The sequence below is a fragment of the Lynx rufus genome, unplaced genomic scaffold (genome assembly GCF_022079265.1).
Source record: "Lynx rufus isolate CCGP_SWC_20201006 ecotype Redwood Valley unplaced genomic scaffold, mLynRuf1.p SCAF_5, whole genome shotgun sequence".
NCBI classification, from domain to species: domain Eukaryota; kingdom Metazoa; phylum Chordata; class Mammalia; order Carnivora; family Felidae; genus Lynx; species Lynx rufus.
In genome coordinates this window covers 86,125,524-86,151,203 of record NW_025814867.1, presented here as the reverse complement: position 1 = coordinate 86,151,203, position 25,680 = coordinate 86,125,524, and the positions used below count along the sequence as shown (strand labels likewise).

The window sequence follows — 25,680 nt, the reverse complement described above, 5'->3', positions numbered from 1 at the left end:
CCCATTAACCAATTCTTTTTCCTCTCTCTCTCCTATGATTCTATCTTTTGTTTCAAAATATTCTTTTTTTAAAAAAAATAATTTACTGTCAAATTAGCTAACGTAGTGTATACAGTGTGCTCTTGGCTTCAGGAGTAGATTCCCATGATTCATCACTTACAGACAACACCCAGTGCTCATCCCAACAAATGCCCTCTTCAATCCTCATCACCCATTTTCCCCCCTCTCACCCCCCCACCAAAACCTCAGTTTGTTTTCTGTATTTAAGAGTTTCTTATGGTTTGCCTTCCTCTCTGTTTGAAACTATTTTTTAAAAATATGGAAGCTTCACGAACTTGCGTGTTATCCTTGTACAGGGGCCGTGGTACTCTGCATCGTTCCAATTTTAGTATGTGTGCTGCCAAAAGCAAGCACTCAGCAGCTAATATTAAATGAATCATTACCCAACTGATTACTGAAATAAACAGTTGTGATAAGTTGTGATAAGAGGTATGAAGTACGAATCTCATGAAAACAAACACTGCTTGAAAATAGGGAAAAATGTTAGAAAGGCTGACTCTCTTATCCTGAGCATGTGGGTAATTTTTTAGCACTGTTAGTAAAACATAATTTTAAAGGTTAACTTTAAAAATTGTTTGAATATATTAAAAACATGTAAGTTGCAGCTTGTGAAATTTCTCTTTCTACTTATTTGTCCTTGACAAAAGGGCTATCTAATATAATCAATCATGACACTATACAGAAGCTACAAAGATGAATGCAACACACCTATTTATAAAAAGCTTATATAAACAAATTTCATTTATTTAGTTCTTTAAGCTATAGCCAATCTAATATTCATTAAGATATTAATTTTTAATAGGCTTTATTTTTTATTAAGGTTTTTTTTTATGCTTATTTTTGAGAGAGACAAAGACAGAGTGTGAGCAGGGGAAAGGCAGAGAGAGGGGGGTAGACACAGACTCTGCAGCAGGCTCCAGGCTCAGAGTTCAGCCGGGCTTGAACAAGATCCTGACCTGAGCCGAAGTCAGACGCTTAACCAATTGAGCCACCCAGGAGCCCCAATAGGCTTTAATTTTTAAAGCAGTTTCTAGGTTCAAAGTAAAATCGAGCATAAAGTACAGAATTCCCATATAACCTATGCCCCCACACATGCATAATTCCCCATTATCAACATTTTCCACCACAGTGGTACATTTGTACAAATGATGAACCTACATTGATACATCACAATTACCCTAAGTTCACAGTTCACTCTTAGTGGACACTTCTTAGTGGACATTCTTTGGGTTTTAGCAAATTCATGACATCTATCTACTAATATACAGAACAGTATCACTGTTCCAAAAATTCTCTTTGTTCTACCTTTTCATCCTTACCTCTTCCCTAACCCTAGGCAACCACCGATCTTTGTACTGTCTCCATAGTTTTGCCTTTTCCAGAATGTCAAATAGTTGAAGGACAGGGTATATAGCCTTTTCAGATTGGCTTCATTCACTTGGTAAAATGCATTTAAGGTCCCTCCATGTCTTTTCATTTCTTTTTAGTGCTAAATAAATTCCTCTATCTGGATGTACCACAGTTTATTTATCCATTCACCTACTGAAGGACATTTTGGTTGCTTCCAAATTCTAGCAATTATAAATAAAGGTGCTATAAACGTGTATGCAGGTTTTCATGTGGACATAAGTCTTCAACTCATTTAGATAAATACCAAGGAGTGCAAATGCTGGACTGTTTAGTCAAATTTGGTATCTTTTAAAGGCTTCTATAACCATTGTAAACTATTTTTTGTTTAATCTTCATCTCTATACTTTTCTCAAGTTTTCTATTGTACAAATGACTGGGTATTAAACATCACTTGAACAAATTTTTAGTGGGTACATATAGGTTCCCTGTAAGAAATTCCGTAACGTTCTTCAGTTGAAAAGGGGAACAATTAACTTCTAAATCTGAGTCATGGTATCAATCTTACCATTTGGACTTAATGACCTTTTGTTTTTTTTTTTCCTTAATGACCTTTTGAATGGGCAATTAAACTTTGCCAAGAGGCAGCATCTCACAACCAGTATAATAGTTTTTATTCTAACCTATTAAAATTTTTTTCTTAATGTTTATTATTTTTGAGAAAGAGACGGAGCGTGGGCAGGGGAGGGGCAGAGAGAGAGGGAGACACAGAATCTGAAGCAGGCTCCAGGCTCTGAGCTGTCAGCACAGAGCCTAACACGGAGCTCAAACCCATGAACTGCGAGATCATGACCTGAGCTGAAGTCCAACGCTTAACAGACTGAGCCATCCAGGTACCCCTATCCTAACCCATTCTTAACTATTCTCCTAGAAACTATCCTATCAGAGTTCGCATTTCCAAAGTATTTTAAGAGGACGGTCTACTCTCTACATGTTCTAGTTTAATATAAAGGCAGTATATTATTGAATGTAACCAAGTTTATTCCTTAGAGATGAAGAAAAATATATAAATTTGATCACCTCAAAATACAACTATCATTAGGCATGAGTCTAAATGTGTGAAACATGTATTTCGAAAGATTAGGCCAATCCAGAATGGTCCAAGATGGAGATGTCTTGGTGTGACTACTTAAACTTGCTGCCTGGTGCGAAAAAACCAGCAGATAAATGGCTATAAATGATGTACCATATGCCTCTGTTTGCCTGGTAAGTCTGTTTTTATGCCTGTTGTCCCACTTTAATTATTAATAGTTCTTTCTTTCCATCAAAAGTACTCCCGTTTGATTGATGAGTTACACAGTCTTCCTAATTATAAGGAAATTGAATGGTTTCCCTCTTCTCTCCCTGCCTCACCTCCTCTTGTGTATTTCTTCCCAAACGGGTAACTAAGAAGAGAATCATCAGCTAGAGGATCAGGATAACACTAGATAAAGTGTAATATGTTTCCCAGAAGGTCTAAGGGAGAATTCAGACAAATGAAAAATTTACAGTAAAAAAGAAACAGGTAGTATTAAACGCTACAAAGAAAAAAATTTTTTAAAGGTAAGAAGAGAGAATAATGTCTGGAGTGAATGAGTACCTGCAACCTTGGATAAGAATCTTGGAAGGCCCTGTGAGAAGGCAACAGATAAGCAGATATCTGAAGGTGATGAGGGAATAAACCATGAGAATATCTAGGAGAAAGAATGTTACAGGCAGAGAGAAGAGAACATCAAGATAAAGGCTCTGAGATGGCCTCATTTGATATATTTGAGGAACAGGAACAAGGCCAGTATACCCAGTAGAATAAGTGAGGGAGCAGTATGAAGTAGGATTGGAGGTACTGTCATGGACTTTTGGTCCATGGTAAATAAGGATTTAGGCTTTTATTATAAATTGGACTGAAAGCCATGGAAGGGTTAAAAACAAGGTATTGACACTGTGAAACGAGGATGCTGGTTGATGAGTGAACAGACTGTTGCTCTTAACAGTTTATTCTCCAAAGAATGAAGATGGGGAACCAGTTAGAGGGCTACTGCAGTAGTTCAGGAAAAAAATAATTTGAATTTAGTAGTTTTAGAAATGGCAAAAAGTGGTCAGATCATAAATATAACCTGGATATAGAGCCAATAGGATTTGCTGTTAGACCGAATGTGGACCAAAGGAAAAAAATAATAGAAAATGATTAGAGTTTCTGTCTCCAGCATCTCAGTGGGTGATGATGAAAGAAGATGGGGAGAACAATAAAACTAGAGATTGTTTTTGACTTGTTAGCCTTCAGAAACTTAATTCAAGTAGAGATACTGAGTAAGAAGATATACAAGTCTAATGTACAAGGATTCGCTGTGGGCTAAAACAAATACTGATGTTATTTAAAGGCACAAGACTGGATGAGATCACCTGAAATGTGAATATAAAAAGAGAGAAGTTCAAGGACTGAGTCCCCAGGCACTTGGTTAGCAGTAGGAAGAGGAGGAGGATACTGCCAAAGAAAATGAGGTTGGGAGAGTATCAGAAGGGTGGTGTTCAAAAGTCAAATGAGAAAAGAATTTAAAGGAGGGAATAGTCAATTGTGTAAAAGTTGTTATGGCTTCAAGTAAAACAAAAACTGTGAACTGATCACTGGATTTGAAAACCTACTCCAAAAGAGAGTTTCTGGTTGGTTGTTTTCAAAAAAAAAATTTTTTTTTAACGTTTGTTTATTTTTGAGAAACAGAGAGCACGAGCAGGGGAGGGGCAGAGACAGAGGGAGACACAGAATCTGAAGCAAGCTCCAGGCTCCAAGCTGTCAGCACAGAGCCTGACGCGGGGCTCAAACCTACAAACCATGAGATCGTGACCTGAGCCGAAGTCGGATGCATACCCAACTGAGCCACCTGGGCGCCCCTGGTTGGTTGTTCTAATGAGAGGTATTATAAAAGGCACATATGCTGATGAGAAAATTCAGTATAGGGGGAAAGACAGATAATGTAGTGAAGAACAGAGAATTTCAGAAGTCCCTAAATAATAGTTAAAGGGACTAAGATACAGAGCAGAAGTAAAGGATGAGCTTTAAGAACACAGATAGATCATTTATTTTAACAGGCCCAGGATACAGAGTAAGATCATCAACTAAAAATGAGGGCCAGGAAATGGGTATTGGAAATTTAATGTGCAGCTTTGGAGCCAGTGTGAAGGAGGCAGAGTTGCAATTAACAAAGGTTGAATCTTATCAATGAAGTGACAGAGGGGCAAGAAAGTTGAGATAATGAAAGGCAGTATTTATAGTCATGGACCAAGGAAAATGAACAAGGCAAGGAGAGAAGTTAGAGCATGAAAGGAGTGATAGATAATAAAAAGTTGAGCTGAAGGTCTTCAGAAGATAAAAAAAGAAAATCATTGTAGTAGGGGAAGTGAGCTAAAAAGAAAGAAAGTGCTAGTCAGATAGTCTGAAATGCTTGCAACTGAGATTTTGTAAGTGCTACAGTCAATGGTACTGAGGTCCTAAATATAACTATTTAAGTGTGTCACTCAAGTGAAAGAAAAAACAAGATTCCTAGAGGTAAGGAGATCAAAGAATTGAGAAGTCAAGATTTTGGATAAATTACACAAGGATACTGAAACTCACTTAGAAAAATTACAGGATTAGTGGGCAAGAAAAGACAGTAAACCAGTTGTTCAAATCATTAATGAGTGGGAGTGACTGAGAGAAATGTAGATGACTAGAAAAGGAGGGGAAGCAGAAAATACTGTCTGATGGCACCTACATTTTTTTTTCAAAGAGAGAGGAGGTACAACCATCCATAAATATCAATGGAAGCACATTGGAAGCACAATGGAAGCAAGGAAGACATCAACTCCACTTGCTGGTCCCATGGTGCATGAGATGTGACAGATAAAAGCTCCACTTTTCCAGAGGACTATAGAAAAAAAAAACAACCCAGTATCCTCAGAGGAATGCCAGGCGTCTATGAGCGAAAAAAGGATGAGATGAACCAACAGAGAAGAGCTGTAGGGTAAAGGAAATTTTGGTGATGACAAATTGGGAGTTCTAAAGGGCAGACTAAAAGGGCTTGGGAGGGTAGAGAGAAATGGGGAGTTTAAAACAGATTAGAGATATACCTGAATCACTCAGAGATAAGAAAATGAATGAGAATGATCAGGAATATTTGTACTTTTTGTGGTGATTAAGTTCAAAAGGGATATAGGGTAGAAAATTAGTTCTGAAGGTATGCTTAGGAAAGCTTGGTAAAGGTGAATAATCAATTAAATTTAGTTGTTTATTTGTGACTGGTTTGGCAATCTGTCTAAGGGAATGTTGGGAAAGGCAAAATAAAGGAGTTGGTGGTCTCACCCAAGAACTGAGGTGCTCTTTGGAGCCCCTTCCTTACATCCTACAGTTAAAGATGTTGAGGTCTGGAGTTCTTAAAAAAGTGCATGGCTTGTACTTACAGCTAACTTATTCCATCAACACTATTTACTAAATGAATAAAAAATGCACTACTCTAGGTGCTGCAACTCCTAATTACCTACATGTGAATTTGTCTATGGATTATCAAAGTTAAGCAATATAATAATGTAATAAAATAATAGCTACTAGGCACTAAGTATGATACATATATTAAATCACTTAATAACAATTAACTTAATGAGGTTGATAATATTATCTTCATTTTTTGGACAGTATGTCCAATGCACAACTCTACAAATTAAGCCTTTTATAATCTAGAATGCATCTGCTTAGGACAAATAATACTCTTTTAATACAAATTAGCCTATATATTTTCCCACATGGGTATCTGAAAAGTGTTTTCCTGTATGTTAATGTAGGACAGGATTTTTCCTCTTAAAAAGTAGACTATTCAACTCTTACTAAAATTTTATTGTTCTTCTTCAGTTATGACAAGTCATCATGTCTGTTCCATTCACTCCCAAGAAAAGAACTGTGTTGTTTTCTGCTTCATTAGGCATGTCATTTGTCTGGGGGAGGGTGGAATCCTGTTTGATTATTTACACTGATCCATGTTAGGGATTTTCAAGTAGTCCAAAATATAGGAACAGTTGCTAAACACACATTCAAAGTGACCTACCACTTCACAGCTGTTCAAAGTTTATATAACTACTATACTCATTAATAAACACTAGTATCACCCAATAGGCAAAACTTTTTACCTAGGAGCTAATCAAGTATAGCAAAGACTAGAAATACTGTGCTGGAGTTCTTTAAAACCCTCATAAATATATAAATTGGTCCTAGACTGGAAGTGAGCTGAGTGCACTATATAAGTCGGGGAAGGTTGGCATTAAGTGATCCTAACAGGAAGAATAGAGGGAATTCTGAGGTAAGGAAATGAGCGTTTGAAGCACTGTTTTTCTGTATTATTCAAAATTAAGAACTTAAGTAGAATGAAGCACAAAATAGAAAAAACTTAAACCAGAGTAAAATAATTAGAAACTCATCTTAATTTAACATTAAAACAAAACAAAACAAATCCAATGTAAACTTCTGGGATATAATCAAATGACAAAAATGAGAAATAGTTTGTAAGCTGTATAGTTATCATCATTGGGTAGAGATTCAAAGGGGTGAGGAAATCAGGTACATGGGGGATTTGTGTGGCTTCAAGGAAATACTAAGAATGGAAGGGAAGAAAAGGGAAATACAGAAAGAAATAGGCTACTGTGAAGAACTAAAGGCACTTGTGAGGGAAGGAAAATAAAGATAGGTACCCAGGAGGTTTTGGATTAGGTGCTGTATTCTGGAAGGCCACAAACTAAAAAGGTTCTTGGTAACTGAAATGGAAAATAATTCCATAAACATTTATGGAGCACCAAATATATGCCATGCCCTATCCTAGAAGCTGGGGGTCTTGCCAAAGTTTATAACCACTTAGCTTCCTTATCATTTAAAAAGACATTAATGACTTCATACTAAATTCCAGATATTACAGTAGAACCTGGCATATAATCTGAGTTATTAACGTATTTCCATCACACAAGCAATTTAAATGAATTTTTAAAGTAAATAAATTTTCTTTTTATTTATAAAGGATATTTGGGGGGATATTAAATCAGAGTAATGACTTTCAAATTAATAAAACTTCGTTTAATAGCAACTCTCCAAACTGCTAAAAATATCATGCTGCATAGTTATAAGGAATTAGATTCAAAGTTAATCTTGCTATCAAATCTTAGAAAAAATATTTCTAACAACAGTGAAACAGGAGACCTGGTAATCAGTGCTATTATTTATCAGTTGCAGAACAAAACACTATCATGTACTATCTTCAAAGATATGTAGCATATGCTCAATATATTATGAAATTTCATTAATCTACTTTGCTTATAACAATATGTAAATCCTTCTGGTGCTACAAAATAAAACTGCAAGCCATGGGTCAGTAGATGAAACAGAAAAATGTATTCTAGCATCAACCAAGACCAAAATATGTCTAACGTTCTATCTCAGTCCTATTGTATTTTATCCAGTAAAATGAATTCCAGTGAGTTATAAGAAAAGACTTGGATACACAAAATACCTAACTCATTAGTTAGAAAAACCCATAGAATGAAAAATGATATGATGGCACGCTACAGCAGGAGAAATAAAAGCTAAAACCTCTGACCTCATGTCTACATTTCTAGAGATGAAATACAAAGATAACGAAAAAGTAACAAAAAGAGATGTGAAAGAAATAAAAACTAAGTCATGTATCAGTATACACAAATGACCTGAAACAAATGGGAGAAAAATAAAATTTTAAATGGCTTTGTAGGATTAATTGCAAATAGTGTTTTTATTGAAAACTATTGTATTTATTTCTATTTTAGTGCAATAGCAACTTTTTCTCCAACTCCTAACTGTAATAATTCTGTGGTTTCAATAGTTTTATATGTGAACTATTTTGCTTGTCTTTTCATTTGTATGCCCCTAATAAGATGAATTATGTATCCGTGGTAGCATGTATGTGTATGTATACATACACAGTACTGTTTATTTATATAAACTACATGTAAGTTTTAAGTCTATCTTTTTTTTACTGACAATGGAAAAAATATTCATTTAAGATTAATCTATAATGAATAACAACACCAAGCCTTAGTCTTTGCATCTCTTTTTGGTATGTGCAACTGTAGTAAAAATCAAGTTAGTTAAATTCTTTGGGCAGTAGTCAACCTAAGAGTTAAATCATATTGTTGCCTCTGAAGAAGTTTTGATTATAACTAATATCAGTACCTAAAAACAATTATGACTCCCTAATCCAGTAATTCCATTTCTTTCACACATGTAAGCAAAATAAGTACAATTTATCATGTAAGAAATATGACATTATTTTAAAATTAAAACTACTGAAAGACAATTCAAGTAATCAAAAGCAACAAAGAAGCTGTTGACAGTTTATATTTATTGTGCTGCTTCTAATAAAAAAAGAGATGGCTTTAAAGAAATGTATTTTTAAAAAGCACTGGGATATGTGTATGAATTTTATTAAGTATTACTGATGTCAAATGACAAAAGCATTCTCCTTATTTTTATATGACTATTTCTTATCTTTTCATTTTTACTAAAGTTGAATGAGTATCTATTAAAGTATTTTAAAATATGAATAGCTCTCAACCTCCTTTAATGCCAAATAAATATTTCACCTAAATTATTATTAATTTTCTATTTTCCCACTATTTTCAAAACTCATTTCCTCAAAAAGATTTGGTTTTATGTGTTTTTTTTTTTTTTTTTAATTTGGAAGATTTTTAGTGCTTGGTCATCTCTTTAAAAACTGTCAATTGACTATTTGAAAAAATATTCCTACAATTGTGTAATTTCACAACTTTAATGCTTTTAAATTAACCCTAGATAATGTCTATTTATATAATGTATATTATAGAATGTATATTTATACAAATATATATTTAATTAAGTTATTTGAATAAACCATAATTTAATATAACTTTTTAAGATATAAGTATATATAGCAATAGCCAACTACTCCATTTATTCTCAAAACACTAGAAAATAAAAATATTTCAAATTATCTTCTGTTTCTGTACCATAACAATCTCCCCAGCTTATCTTATGACATACAAAAGCTAAACAAACGGGTATTTTCTTTGGTTAGACATCATAGTTTACAGGATTTAAGTCTAAAAATAAGGAGACAAGCATTATTAATTTACACTTTAATTTATGTATCAATGGTTTGTATTTTTAGAGAAGTCCCTCAACAGAATCAGAGACTGTTTTGTTTGGTATTACATAAGAGCAAAAGAGAAAATATTTTTTGTTTCCTCTTTCATGCTAAAGACCTACATAGATGGACTGAAAACATACATTTCTGCGTATCCAAGGTTTCAGTGCAGAAGACTGTATTTTTAATAACAAGAAATTTATACTAACACATTTGCAAAGTAAACGTAAACCGAAATATACTGAAAATAATTTCAACAAGTGGTATGTTACCTGGGTGGAGCTGGTGGCTACCGAGATGCAGTCAATAAAGCTGTGTCTTCGAGTGAAAAATGCAACTATCTGCTGCCAGCGTGAAGGTTCTGGCTCTGCTTGCAGTTCATCTGATGAACCCTTTTTTGCCCAGTGTTTCTGCTTTGGGCCTACTGAGCCATGGCTAGAGCTAGTATTGCCTCCTCGACTGGCGCGAGAGTATAGAAGTGTGTTGTTCCCGAAAATGTAATTCATCTCTGCAGCCCTGCAGGTGGTTGCCAAGCAGTCTTACTTCTCTACCAGCTGCTGAGTGGTGAATGATCGGTAAAAACTGCAGCTAGAATTACAGCAGCATCACTTGGAGATCAGGGAAAATAAAAACCTTGAGAAATGATGCTCATTTTCTCTGTAATTTCTTCCCATGAAAGAGCTTGTATCTTTCCTCTGTACCTGTTAGTTGTATGATGGCTGAGTTTATATTTGCAGACAAAAAAGACGGCATAAGGTTGATGTCTTTCTCATGATTATTTTTTCACCAGCGTCTGCAGGAACCAAAAGCTGTTCTTTTGTTAGCTGATAACTAGACGGAATGAAATCCAGGAAGTGAGGTCAATTAGCAGGTAAAGAAGGATGTTATAAACACTGGACTACCAAGACCCTTTGGGGCTGCCTGATTTAATGCACAGGGTGGAGAAACCCTGGATTAGCAAGTTTCAATCTCAGTCTGTAGTAAAATCCAATGGCATCTTCACTGCTCAAATTGTAAGTATGAACTGAATTTAAAATACAAAAGGATTCTCTTGCCAACAGTTCTGATTGTTTAAATAATTTTACTAAAGGAGACTCTGTCATTCACATAAATTTCCACATCAGGAAGGAGCTCACCTTAATTAGATTCTAAGTTTTTTAAAGGTACTGTCTACATTCAACTCTAAGCATCTAATAATGATAGAGAAAACTCCATTTGTAATGTGGCATGATTATTTTATGTAATGTATTGGCTCTTAATGCTTTGATAATTGAGTCTGGAGATAGAAACAAATTAATTAGCAAAATAAATATGTGGCTTCTGGAATTTTTGTGTTAAAAAATAAACTGTTAAATGATCAGCCTAACCTCGCTTATATATCATAAACACTGATTAAAAAGTTATGAATTTTTAAAAATGCAAAAAAACTAAAAGTAAATTTTTTGTTTTATAACCAGAGAAGCATGTTTTATCCAACACTACATAAATAATACTCTGGTTCACTAAATAACATTGTCTGATTCCTAAGTAGTCATTTTCCTTTTTTCTAAAAAATTTTTAGGGTGGAATGGGGCGGGGGGGGGGGGGGAGAGAGAGAGAGAGAGAGAAACAGACAGACAGACAGGGAGGGAGGGAGGAAGGGAGAATATCTTAAGCAGGCTCCATGCTAAGCATGGAGACTAACGCTAAGGTTAGATCCCACGAGCCTGGGATCACAGCCTGAACTGAAAATCAAGAGTGGCTTAACTGACTGAGCTACCCAGGTGCCCCTAAATAGTCATTTTCTAACATCTAATACTAGGTCTCTTTCTTTCCTTTTTTAATTTTTTTTAATGTTTATTTATCTTTGACAGAGAAACAGACAGAGCATGAGCAGGGGAGGGGCAGAGAGAGAGGGAGACACAGAATCTGAAGTAGGCTCTGAGCTGTCAGCACGGAGCCCGACGCGGGGCTTGAACTCACGCACAGTGAGATCACGACCTGAGCCAAAGTCGGACACTCAACAGACTGAGCCACCCAGGCGCCCCACCAGATCTCTTTCTCAACAGAGTAGTCCACCTCAGAATCACTTAGGATGCTGGTTAAAAATGCCGACTGGGGCGCCTGGGTGGCGCAGTCGGTTAAGCGTCCGACTTCAGCCAGGTCACGATCTCGCGGTCTGTGAGTTCGAGCCCCGCGTCAGGCTCTGGGCTGATGGCTCAGAGCCTGGAGCCTGTTTCCGATTCTGTGTCTCCTTCTCTCTCTGCCCCTCCCCCGTTCATGCTCTGTCTCTCTCTGTCCCAAAAATAAATAAACGTTGAAAAAAAAAAAAATTTAAAAAAAAAAAAATGCCGACTGGTATCCCCTCCCCACCAGAATTTTTTGGGGTAAGAGGGATATGGAAATTTTCATTTTAAAAAAGCCCCCTAAGTGACTTTTTTTTTTTTAAATCAATCCTGTGTCTTTATTAATGGGAGTTAGAAAGAGACTATACTCGGCAACCAAGGGGTGAGGTAATGGGCAGAAAGGTGGGGTGGGCTCAGGCTCTGGAGATTCAAGGGCAAAGTGATGGTCTAGGAGGGGCCAAGGAGACCAACCAGTTCTTGGCAGCAGCTGAAGAGATACCCAAGGGTGAGCTTTCAGGCACTGGGGCAATCAGCTGGTTCTGCAGGGGTTGCAGGGTAAATTGGCATGGCCTGGAATTTCCCTGAGGCCACCCTGCCTGGTCTACCTAGATCATCCACTGGTCCTGATCCTGTTCATTGCCTTCTATTCCACCTCACTGACCTCTCCATCATCAGGTGACTCATTGTAGTTATTCATCTCATCCATGTCCTGCATGTCCTCATCAACCTCTGAGTCCTCTTCACTACCCTCCTCATCTTCATCCTCCTCTTCCTCGTCGTCATAGTGCTCTGAGGCCGGCTTGCTGATAGGTACCAGATGGTCTTTCTCTGCAATGCTCTGGAGCCAGGCCTGATGCTGTTGTTCTTGCTGCTGCAGCTCTGTCTCCTCCACGCAGGGTCAATCCAGATTAAACCACAGTGTCTCAGTCACACAGGGGAAGAGTGAGGGAGTGAGGGAAACAAGGTGGATATGGCTCCTAGACTGAGGTAAAGGGCCAGGTGAATCCAGCTTTCAGATGTATTTGGTTTTAGTTATTCGGTTAGTTTGATTAGGTGATGGGATGGAGTAGAAGGTAGCAGGGAAATAGCTCTTCCTTGTGGGAATCAGACAGACCTGGGTTTGAATCCTGGCTCCACCACTTACTAGCTGTTTGACCTCGGCCAAGTCACTTAACCTCTCTGAGCCTCAGTTTCCTCATGTCTAGTTCTACTTTTGCCCTAATTCATTTGACCAATCCTGGGCCAGCCGCTGTACTTCTGTGAACCTCAGCTTCCCGGCCTGTGTCACTGACACAACACCCATTCTTACAACCAGTAAATATGAGGCAAGAGACCGAGGCTCCAAAAGCCCCCTAAGTGACTTTTAAGCAACCTGAAGTTTGAGAACCACAGGCTCCTAAGTCTGTCCTTCTAACACTGCTATATTAGTATGTAATATGTGGTCATTTAAAAACAATATATGAATAAAAGTACTGCTTGATAATATACTAATGATAGAGTAATTTACTTTTTAGGTTGCTATAAACTCATCACAAGTCCTAACCTCAGCCATACACTTGTTCAGATGTGGACTGACAAAATCTTGCTTACTGTGTGCTTACCAGCACCAACTAAATGCAGCCTAATAGAAAGTAGTATTGGCAAACTATAACCTCCAGATCCATTGCAAACCCTAATTCAGCAAGCAAAGATACTAATACTCTACAATTCCATCTCCAAAAATACAGATACATGCCCAATAAGGGTTGAGAGTCATGTGGGACTTTTGAGACTTAAGATGCTTTGTGATAGAGATTATAGCACAAAGTTTGGTCTTCTTCCCAAGGACTCTGCAGATAGTAGCTGGCAATTTTGTGGCCCTAGACAGAATGGTTCTAACCATTTGGGGGTAGGGGAAGAGAGGAAAACACTAAGAGTAAACAGAGAACTAAGTGTAGGAAAAAAGTAAAACTTCCTTAAAAAAAAAACCAGAAAAATAACAAAAAAATAGTAGTAATATTGACCAGGTACTTAATTAACAACTAGTTAGTATGATTTCAACGAATGCTCCAGTAATTGGTTTGGCCCTAAATTATGTGCCATGATGATCCAGGTCTGATAAAAACCTGAGATGGGGAGGGAAGCACTAGAATTGATGTAGATTCTGTTATTCTGGATTGGCATGGATAAGGATTTTTTTTTTAAGTTTATTTATTTATTTTGAGAGAGAGAGAAAACACGTGCACTCACGCAAGAACACGGGAGAGGTAGAAAAAGGTAAGAGAGGTAGAGAGAGAGAGAGAGAGAGAGAGAGAGAGAGAGAGAGAGAGAATCCCAAGCAGGCTCTGCACTGTCAGCACAAAGCCCGATGAGTGGCTTGAACTCATGAAACATGAAATCATGACCTGAGGTGAAATCAAGAGTTGGACGCTTAACTGACTGAGCCACCCAGGCGCCGCTGGATAGGATTTTGTACACAAATGCTTAATGCAAATTTCCTACTTACAGTGCAAACAATTATAATACAGACAATGAACAGTAAGCCATTTGTGTACATAGAATTCCTATCCTAGGGAGCCAAACAGCTCAAAAATAATCTAAAGCTGATAGGTCACGCATTCCATCTCACATATCCTCTAAGTACTGGGAAAAGTACTTTTCAATGCATGGATTTTCAAATCCATTGATATTAACAAAGCAACTATGAGATCTGGAAGGGCTTCTTTATGAAACTGGCCTGTTATCTAAGCTACAAAAATCTAGGATCATCTCATCCATTGCCCAGTAGTCAATACCTGCATACAAAACCTATGTGTACCTAAATCACAACTGATTTCATAGGATTTGATTGGGAGATCAAAGGTGACCAATTCCTCACTGATTTTTGCTTTAGAATAGCCCTACTCATATAGCAGAGTTGAAAATAAACTCTATTCCATTAAAACAAAATTTAAGCAATCATTAGGGAACCTGGAAAGTCTATTTAAAATAATGAATTAAAAAAATACACAATGTCAAAATCACTGAATAACTATTAACATTTAAATATGATTTTAACATTCTTTTTTCTGTACAGTTTACTTTTAGTCAAAAAATGATGATAATATTAACTATAATAGAACTCTAAACAATAAAGCTTAAGTAAACTGAATATATCCACTTAGCGGATTATTACATAACCTAAAATACGATTTTGAAAAACTTATGACTGTGAGAAATTTATTTCATAACATGAAATGAAAGTAAGGACCATTCAGAAATATATACAGAATAAGTAGGCCCTCAATTTGCTCACCATTCCAAGTTCAAAAAGTAAACTCACAAGTCTTCAGGTATAGTAACAAAGGCAAGGATTAAATAATCTCAGTAAAAAATGTAAGAGGTTGAGAGGAAAAACAATATTAAAACTCTAAAATACTAAATAAATAAATAAATAAATTACTAAGTAACTGCAAAGCTAATATACTGTAAATGCAACATAATAGGTATTTTCCTTACACTTTTATCTTTATGATCTGGCCTATTAAATTTCAAAATGTACAACTGTACTAAGAGAAGACTTTAAATAATTTTTTAAACAAAACAAAAAACACACAGTTCACCTACTTCTCCCATTTCCCTGTGTCTTATAGCCACCAATCTTTTGTCCATATTATAACAGAGATCACTGGTATTTGTCTTTCTCTGACTTATTAGCATAGTGCCCTCAAAGTCAAACCATGTTGTCACAAAAGGCAAAATTTCATTCTCTTTGACCACATGTACAATGTTTTCTTCAACCATTCTTCCACTGATGGATACTTAGGTTGTTTCCATATCTTGGCTACCATAAATAATGCTGCAATGAACATGGGGGTGCATGTATCTTTTTGAATTAGTGTTTTCATTTTCTTCAAATAAATACACAGATGCAGATCTGCTGAATCATATGGTAGTTTTATTTTTAATTTTCTGACGAACTTCCATACTATTTTCTATAATGGTTTCACCAATTTGCATTCCCACCAACAGTACATGAGGGTTTCTTGCCAACACTTATTATTTCTTGTCCTTTTGTTAACAGTCATTCTAAAAGGTGTGAGGTAATATCTCACTGTGGTTTTGACTTCCATTTCCCTGATGATTAATGATGTTGTGTATCTATGTTTTCATGTACCTGTTGGCTATCCGAGGTCTTCTTTGGAAAAAATGAATATTCAGATCTTCTGGCATTTTTTAATCAGATTTTTTTTTTTTTTTTTTTTTTGCTATTGAGTTGTAGGAGTTCCTTATGTATTTTGGATATGGCTCCTTATCCATTAATTATCCATGATTTGCCATTATTTTCTCCCATTCAGTAGTATGCCTTTTCATCTTGGTGGCATGGCTTCCTTTGCTGAGCAGAAAGCTTTTTAGCTTGATGTAATCCCATTTAGTTTATTTTTGCTTTTGTTTCTTTTGCTTATGGTGTCATTTTCAAAAAATCATCACTGAGACCTATGTCAAGGAGATTACTGCCTATGTTTTCTTCTAGGACAAGACTAAGCTGAGAAAACTGATGACACAGATGGGTTATTTGCTTAGAAAAACTCTGATCATATACCAATACCTTCTGTCTGAGCACCATCTTGTGGTCAAACTGTATGCAAACCATAAGCTTACCTTAATACATCAGGGCCATCCAAAAAAGAGAAGATAAAATTCAACAACATTTTAATATATTCCAGAGATGTGAAAACAAAACTCATTTCAAAAGGTATGCATAATATACTCAAAATGGGAAAGATTCTATTCCTGTACTAGTTTAATAGGCATATATTTGTTATGACTATCTTTTCTGTTACCCTCACTTCTCACATTTGAAAAACTACCAACTACTGCTAGTGATTTCATTTGATACTGTTCTCAGTACTACTGGATGAGATGTATCCAGGCTAGGAGATATACTTATTTAAAATAATTACCTGTTAACACACTGTTCTATCTTCAATTTCAAGTCCTGCTTAATTATGTTTACTTTTGCACATATTGATTTGAACGTAAGTTTCCTGGTCATTGACAACAAACCCAAATATAATTCCCTCAATGATCAATGCAACATCCCATACCAAGCTGCCTCCATGTACCTACTGCCCTCCTTGTCACTTCATCCCAACTTAAATATATTTTGAAACAGGCTGGACTTTTATTTATTCAATTTACTGTTTACCATTTTTCCTAATTCTCAGCTCATTTTCTGTTTTAGGAATCTTGACACTGTTCTTATTATGATATACTGTTATATTTATAACTGTTTAAAATGTAAGCTTTTTAAAAAGATTCTTATACACCACAAAAATTTATCCACTATGTCTTTTTCTTCCATTTTCACCATTATACTGACAATTTCTTCCTTCATACTGCCCAGGACTGGCAAGAAAGTTTCCCTTTCAGAGTCTTAAATCATAATCACCTTCAGGTTAAATAAGGCCTGAATAAAGTAACTTTCAATCACTATCTTATTTCATTCATTATTTCAGTAATAAGAATCAGCACCAGCACTGCAAGAACCTAATAGATTATTTCATAGCACATTTTATGGTGGCAAATCCCTCATAAGGCCACTCATCAGCTCAGGATTGAGGCCCTTCACACCTTACACTCATTTCCGAATAAGTTCCCTAAGCTACAGTATCATGAACCTTCCTGTATTTTTACCCTGATTATCACCCTGCTACTGTACTTATTTTCCCCAGTAACTGCCTTCTCCTCTGAATTGGCATCTTGTGCACACCCTTCAACACTTTATCCAAAAGTCAATTTTCTTTTTTCAGACACCTCCAAAAATTTAGTTTTTCTCTTTATTTTCTCATGTTATATATTGTTACATCTCTCTATAAAAAATACTAATCACTGAAATCTAACAGTTACTAGCACAGATGTTTAATAAATGTTAAACGTGTATTATTTAATAATCAAAACTAATATTCTAGCAGGTGATATTTTTCCAAAATCATATAATCAACTTTATTTAAAAGTTTTCAAAAATTTACACAATAGTCAATGAGAAAGTTCACTTCTGCTAGATCCTCTACTAGCTATAGGTACACTCAATCTTATATTTAGTTTAGCAATGCCCAGGGTCAACTGTGAGGGCTTTCCACGTATTCTTTAATGTTCATCAGTTTGTTTATATTTAACTTTTAAAAAGGGGGTGGGACGCTCACTGCCCATGCCTCTATCAGATTCTGCATATATACAGAAGTAACTACCAAAACACTTACCAAGACTGAGGAGTTGAGTGTGTGCAAACTGGCTTTGCATAGTTTATAACAATCAGAATGACCAGATAATCAAAATATCAGAAACAAAGAATTATACCTACCTGGGAGAATTTTTTGACTAAAGTAATAGGTTATATAATTCAGGCAACAGAAACTAGGCACAGACTGACAAGAACAGCATATAAAGCAGGACACAGTGCTTCCAATTCAAGTGTTCTAAAGTTATGTTATTCAGAATGAGGATAGAAGAGATTTCTTGACTTGAGATTTTTGTAAGTTAAAAATGTGTATTAAAATTTCTAGGATAACCATTAAAGGAAGAGAAACAAATGGAAATTGGACATGAGAAAATATAACCTAATGTAAGATATGAAAGGAATAAATGCCTCCTATTGAGATAGAGAAGCTGAAGGAACTACATTTTAGAAAGGTTCCATTTCTGCTGTTTTTCTACTGGAGCCCCCATTTACTCGTGTTCGATATTTTGCACCTGAGTAAAAACCAGAGACACTAAGTTCCCACTCCAAGAGGAAACAAGAAAGTTCACCATTCTCTGGGTTTTGTCCTAGGCCCCCCAAACACCTGATAACACCTAAGAAGAGTCAGATCCGAAACATGTTCCAGGATGTTAGCTTTTAAAGCCTTGGCTGACACTAGCTAGCATCAATACCCTCTACCTTTGATGATTTATAAAACAACACCTATTACTCACCTGACATTTGCCTCTGATTAGACCCTCTGCTGGATTCCTGAAGGAACACATATCCTGGACCCCTTTACAATATAAACCCCAGGCCCCAAGCAACAAAGACACTCATTCTCCTTTCCTTTCGGAGTCTCACAGACATTCCATCTGCTATTCTTTACCTGTCACTTATGCTACTCAGTAAACTCTGCTTTCACTTTCTCCAGCTCCTGTTTGATTTTTATCCTGCACAAAGCCAAGTACCCTTTTGGCTGGTCCTGCAGGAACCCCCTTCTGGATTTTTGGACCACCCTGACTGTAGCAGTATGTTTAAAAATTAAGCAACATACCTCTAAATAATTCATGGGGCAAAAATAAGTAAGTAAGTAAGTAAGTAAGTAAGTAAATAAATAAATAAATAAAGGAAATGTTAGAATAAAAAAAAATTACATGTTAAAACTTGTGGGATACAGCTAAAGTGATATTTAAAGGAAAATTTACAAACTCAAATACTGATACTATTAACAATAAGCAACCAACTTAAGAAACTAGGGAGAAAAAAATAAACCCAAAGAAAGCAGAAGAGAAAAAAATAATCATGGTAAGAGGAGAAAGGGGAAAAGATAAAAGGAGAATTGTCTATGTCACTAATAGCCAACCGATTTTTTCTTCTTTGTATCTCTCATTTAGTCTCCCAAGGGAAGATCAGACTGCTCCTTACCAAACAAAATCTGTAATTTATATGCAGGCTATCCACACATTTATATTTATAGATGTACATGAACGTGTGTATTATGTAGGTATATGTGTGTGTGAAAACAAGGAGGGTGGGGATAGCAGCACATGGGGGAAGAATACAAGATTTAAAAAGATTTTAATGTTTATTTTATTTTTAAGAGGTGGGGGAGGGGCAGAGAGAGAGAGAGAAGGAGACACAGAATATGAAGCAGCTCTCAGCACAGGAGCCCAATGTGGGGCTAGAATGCACAAACTGTGAGACCATGACCTGAGCTGAAGTCAGAGGCTTAACCGATGAGCCACCCAGGTGCCCCAAGAACACAAGATTTTTTAAAAAGAGATGAATCTTTGACAAGACCATCTTTTGCCAAGAATGATCAAGGGGGAAAAAAACAAAACAAGGCACAAATAATTACTAGGAATGAAAAAGGGGCCACACTTAAATATGCTATAGACAAAAAAAAACCTCACAGGATATTAATAATATTTTGAAATAAATATGAAATGGATAAATTCCTAGAAAAAAATAACCTAGCAAAACTATCAATAGAAAATCTAAATGATACTACGATTAAAATTTTTAACCAGTAATACAAAATCATCCCTCAAATAAAATTATAAAACAGAAGATTTTTACTAGGAAAAAAATTATCCTTATTCACAATACATAAAATCAACAAATGATTAGTATCCAGAATATATAAAGAACTTATACAAATCAGAAAAAAGGACAACCCAAGACCATATAAATAAGCAAAAATCTTGAGAGTTTATGTATCACAGAAGAGAAAACCTAAATGACCGATATTTTCAACCTTATTATCAAACAGGGAAATGAACATTAAAGTCACAATGAGATACTATTCCAAGCCCAAAATATGGCAAAAATAATAACACCACGCATTGATGAGAATATGGATCATTTTTAAATATTGCTGCTGAAAAGGTAAAGTATACAACCACTTGGAAAATAATCTGGTGTTACCCACGAAGATATTTATACATAACCTATGTTTTTTATAGCATGTTAATAAAAGAAAACTCTAGAGCTGTAAAAATAATCTTAGGAATATAATATTGAGCAAAAGAAGTCAAGTTGAGATTATATACAGTATACGCTACTTATATAAAATTTAAGATTGGCAAAATAAACAATATATTGATTAGAAATCTAAATATGTGGTAGAGCTTTATAAGAAGCCAGGATTGTGATTATTTCTGAGGGGAGTTAATGCCAGTATTAATGCTCTTTGTCTATAAGTATTAACATTTAAAACAAATTTTTAAAATATTCCAATGTGTAATATTTGAAACATAAGTTATTTCCTTTGTGGGAATTTTTAGGCTTAGAATCACTGAATAAATTCTTTTAATAAAATATATCTTTACAAGTGTTTTTAAAATGCTAATAAATATAAAATTCTTATAACTAAGAAACCAGAAATAAGAGGTAAAAATTCTACATAAAAGAATAGTTCTTTCTGAGCATTAGCTATACAAGTAACAAAAGTAATATATAATTCATAGCAACAAAATAAAGTCATCATCTTACCTTTATTGGTGAAATATGAGAATGGGAAACAAATCCATGGACATTCTCAATTTCTGACAGGTTCTTCTCTGAGACATGAACTAATTCCGGACCTATCACCTCATTAGTGATTTGTGGGGATATGTGCTCTTGAGGAGGTGTATCTTCATCCTGATACCGGTATTTCTGTAAGAAAAATTATTAAATATGAAAAAGCCCTGAAAGGCAAAGTGAGTTCAACTTGAATCATGGTTTCATAACTAACCAAATACTCAATAATATTTAACTGTATGAAAAGTGTACTGTATGGTTTAATGCAGAAAGTCTGAGAGAAATAGGCCTCCATTTTAAAGTCATTCCAAATTTTAATAAAATTATTTGATTAAAAATAATTCAGATTCTGGGAAGATGGGTGAATAGGAAGCACAAAGAATTTGTCTTTCCACTTAGACAACAATTACACATGCAGAAACTGTCTGATGTAACTATTCTGGAACTCTGCAATCTGTTGAAGGCTTGCAACTACCAGGGGAAAACATGGGATGGTAAACTGTGATTAATTTAGGTCAAATTTACCACCTCAATTCATCACAGTACTGGAAGTTGCACCCAGAGCAATCAGGCAAGAAAAAAAAATAAAAGGCACCCAAATTGGAAAGGAAGAAGTAAAATGATCTCTGTCTGCAGATGATATAATGTTATATGTAGAAAACCCTAAAGACTCAGCAAAAAAGCTGTTAGAGCTAATGAATTCAGCAAAGTAGCTGGATACAAAGTCAACACAAAATTCAGTTGCGTTTCTATATATAATCTAAAAAGAAAATTACAAAAACAGTTCCATTTACAATAGCATCAAAAAGAATAAAATACTTGGGAATAAACTTTACTTGTACAATGAAAACTATAAAATACTGCTGAAAGAAATTAAAGATGACAGAAAAAAATGGAAACACATCCTGTGTTTATAGATTGGAAGACTTAGTATTATTAAGATGTCAATATTACCCAAAGCAATTTACAATCTCTGTCAAAATCCCAATGACATTTTTTTTTGCAGAAAGAGAAAAACCCATTCTAAAATTCATGTGGAATCTCAAGGAACCTGAACTGCCAAAATAATCATGAAAAAGAATAAAGCTGGAGGACTCACACTTCCTCATTTCAAAACTTACTATGAAGCTACAGTATTCAAAACAGTTTGGTACTGGCATAAATACAAACATACAGACCAATGGAACAGAATAGAAGTCCAGAAATAAACCTTCACATAAATGATCAAATTATTTTCAACAAGGGTGCCAAGACTATTCAATAGGGAAAAGACCATCTTTTCAACAAGCGGTACTAGCGGTAATTCCACTTCTAGAAACTAATCTTAGATATAACATCAGTGAATCACAAACATGTGCATTGTAAAATATATAAAAAATCCCTTTAACTATGAATTTGACTGCTGAAAGTTATTGCACAACCTCCAACATCACCACTTTAAATAACATCCTTCTATGAAATGGTAATTACATGGAAAACAATCAGATTCACATCAATATTTGCCAGTTCATTTAACATGATAGAAGAAATGTTTTTACATGTAAACCTCAAATTATTTTCAAAACCAGTGAAAAGAATTCTCTAACTTTATCCTGAGTAAGGCTGAAGTTATAAATATACTTTAACAAAGTTTAACATATTTTAACAGTGTTTAAATTTTTTTTTAACATTTATTTATTTTTGACAGACAGAGAGAGAATGGGGGGGGGGAGGGCAGAGAGAAAAGGAGACATAGACTCTGAAGCAGGTCCAGGCTCTCAGCTGTCAGTCAGCACAGAGCCCAATGCAGGGCTCGAACTCACAACCTGCAAGATCATGACCTGAGCCAAAGTCAGACGCTTAACTGACTGAGCCACCCAGGCACCCCAACACAGTTTAAATGCTCAATTGGGCAGAAACAAAATCTAAGTACTTCTATATCTTAATAGGAGATACAATTATACGGAAGGAAACTTGATTATCATCTTCTCTTTTTTTTCCTTCTCCCCAGGCTCTCCCTCATAATCATCTTTTCGTACTTTACAGGTACTCCAAAACTTAATATGTACTTGGGAGAGAGTACACGCAGAAAGATGTTCCCTACAGTATAGTTTGGAATGAAGAAAAATTGGAAACAAGCTTCTTATCAATACAACAACAAAAGGTAAATAAATATTGGTACAGTCATTCTACAAAAATTATGTAGATATTAAAATGGGTAAAAATCTACTTATTTTAATAGGAAAAGCTGAAGACATGGATTAATGAATGAGAAAAGCATGTTTTAAGCTAACAAACACAGTATGAACATTTTAAAGCAAAACAATTCTACACTTATGTATGTGTATGTATATATAATCATATGTATATGCATATGCAATGTGTATATGTGTGTGTATATATATATACATATATATATATATATATATATATATATATATATCTTCATGTGTCACATTTTCAGATCACAATGCTATGAAACTTGAAATCAACCACAGGAAAAAGTTTGGGAGACCTCCAAATACATGGAGGTTAAAGAACATCTTACTAAAGAATGAATGAGTCAACAGGCAATTAAAGAAGAAATTGAATAAAAAAAAAAAAAACACCAAAAAACCCCATACAGATCAATGAAACAAAGAGCTGGTTTTTCAAAAAAAATAAACAAAATTGATAACCCCCTAGCCAGACTTCTCAAAAAGAAAAGACAGAGGACCCAAATAGACAAAATCATGAATGAACATGGAATTATTACAACCAGTCCCTCAGAAATACAAGCAATTATCAGAGAATACTATGAAAAATTACATGCCAACAAACTGGACAACCTGGAAGAAATGGACACTTTCCTAGACACGTACACACTATCAAAACTCAAAAGGGAAGAAACAGAAAATTTAAACAGACCTATCACTAGTGAAGAAATTGAATCAGTTACCAAAAATCTCCCAACAAACAAGAGTCCTGGACTGGATGGCTTCCCAGGGGAATTCTACCAGACATTTAAAGCAGAGTTAATATCTATCCTTCTCAAGCTGTTCCAAAAAATAGAAATGGAAGGAAAACTTCCTGACTTATTCTATGAAGCCAGCATTACCTTGATTCCCAAACCACACAGAGACCCCACAAAAAAAGGAGAATTACAGGTCAATATCCCTGATGAACATGGATGCAAAAATTCTCAACAAGATACTAGCAAATTGAATTCAACAACATATTAAAATAATTATTCACCATGATCAAGTGGGATTCATTCCTGGGCTGTAGGGCTGGGTCGATATTCGCAAACCAATCAATGTGATACATCAATGTGAGGCTGAAGTTATAAATATACTTTAACAAAGTTAAAAGATCATATGATCATATGATCAAAAGATCATATGACGGGATCATATGATCAAAAGATCATATGACGGGATCATATGATCAAAAGATCATATGACGGGATCATATGATCCCGTCAATAGATGTAGAAAAAGCATTTGACAAAATACAGCATCCCTTCTTAATAAAAACCCTCAAGAAAGCTGGGATAGAAGGAACATACCTAAACATCATAAAAGTCATATATGAAGAGCCCATAGCTAGTATCATCCTCAATGGGGAAAAACTGAGAAGTTTCCCCGAGATCAGGAACACAACAGGGATTTCCACTCTCATGGCTGTTGTTTAACATAATGTTGGAAGTCTTAGCATCAGCAATCAGACAACAAAGTGAAATAAAGGCATCAAAATTGGCCAAGAAGAAGTTAAACTTTCACTTTTTGCAGAAGACGTGATACTCTACACAGAAAACCCGAAAGATTCCACCAGAAGTCTGTTAGAACTGATACAAGAATTCAGCAAAGTCGCAGGGTACAAAATCAAGGTACAGAAATCGGTTGCATTTCTATACATCAATAATGAAGCAAAAGAAAGAGAAATCAAGAAATTGATCCCATTTATAATTGCACCAAGAACCATAAAATACCTAGGAATAAGCCTAACCAAAGATATAAAAGATCTGTATGCTGAAAACTATAGAAAACTTATGAAGGAAATTGAAGAAGACACAAAGAAACAGAAAAACATTCCATGCTCACGGATTGGAAGAATAAATATTGTTAAAATGTCAATACTACCCAAAGCAATCTACACATTCAATGCAATCCCAATCAAAATTGCACCAGCATTCTTCTCCAAGCTAGAACAAACAATCCTAAAATTTGTATGGAACCACAAAAGACCTCAAATAGCCAAAGTAATATTGAAAAAGAAAACCAAAGCGGGAGGCATCACAATCCTAGACTTTAGCTTCTACTACAAAGCTGTAATAATCAAGACAGCATGGTATTGGCACAAAAACAGACACATAGACCAATGGAATAGAGAACTCAGAATTGGACCCACAAATGTATGGCCAACTAATCTCTGGCAAAGTAGGAAAGAGTATCCAATGGAAAAAAGACCGTCTCTTTAGCAAATGATGCTGGGAGAAATGGACAGCAATATGCAGAAGAATGAAACTAGACCACTTTCTTATATCACACACAAAAATAAAATGGATGAAAGACCTAAACGTGAGACAGGAAACCATCAAAACCCTAGAGGAGAAATCAGGCAACAATCTCTTTGACCCCAGCCACAGCAATTTCTTGCTCGACACATCTCCAAAGGCAAGGGAATTAAAAGCAAAAATGAACTACTGGGACCTCATCAAAATAAAAAGCTTCTGCACTGCAAAGGAAACGATCAACAAAACTAAAAGGCAACCGACAGA

At 35.4% G+C, this 25,680-nt stretch overlaps 1 protein-coding gene, 1 non-coding gene and 1 pseudogene across 11 annotated transcripts in view; all 3 read right to left on the bottom strand.

The window, feature by feature from the left end:
• DLG1 (discs large MAGUK scaffold protein 1) overlaps positions 1-25,680 on the bottom strand; it is a 275,223-nt gene that overhangs the window by 136,431 nt on the left and 113,112 nt on the right. For 9 of the 10 annotated variants that reach the window (XM_047100299.1, XM_047100300.1, XM_047100296.1 and 6 more), the window contains exon 5: positions 20,913-21,077. In XM_047100299.1, coding sequence (XP_046956255.1) covers positions 20,913-21,077 — 165 coding nt within the window. Of the gene's footprint in view, positions 1-9,883; positions 10,955-20,912; positions 21,078-25,680 lie in introns of those variants that run through there. The other variant, XM_047100306.1, reaches the window with a different exon arrangement.
• Positions 312-414, bottom strand: LOC124527380 (U6 spliceosomal RNA). Its single transcript, XR_006965842.1, has one exon. It is a non-coding gene; the product is annotated as a U6 spliceosomal RNA (small nuclear RNA).
• Positions 11,945-13,019, bottom strand: LOC124526497 (anaphase-promoting complex subunit 15-like; annotated as a pseudogene).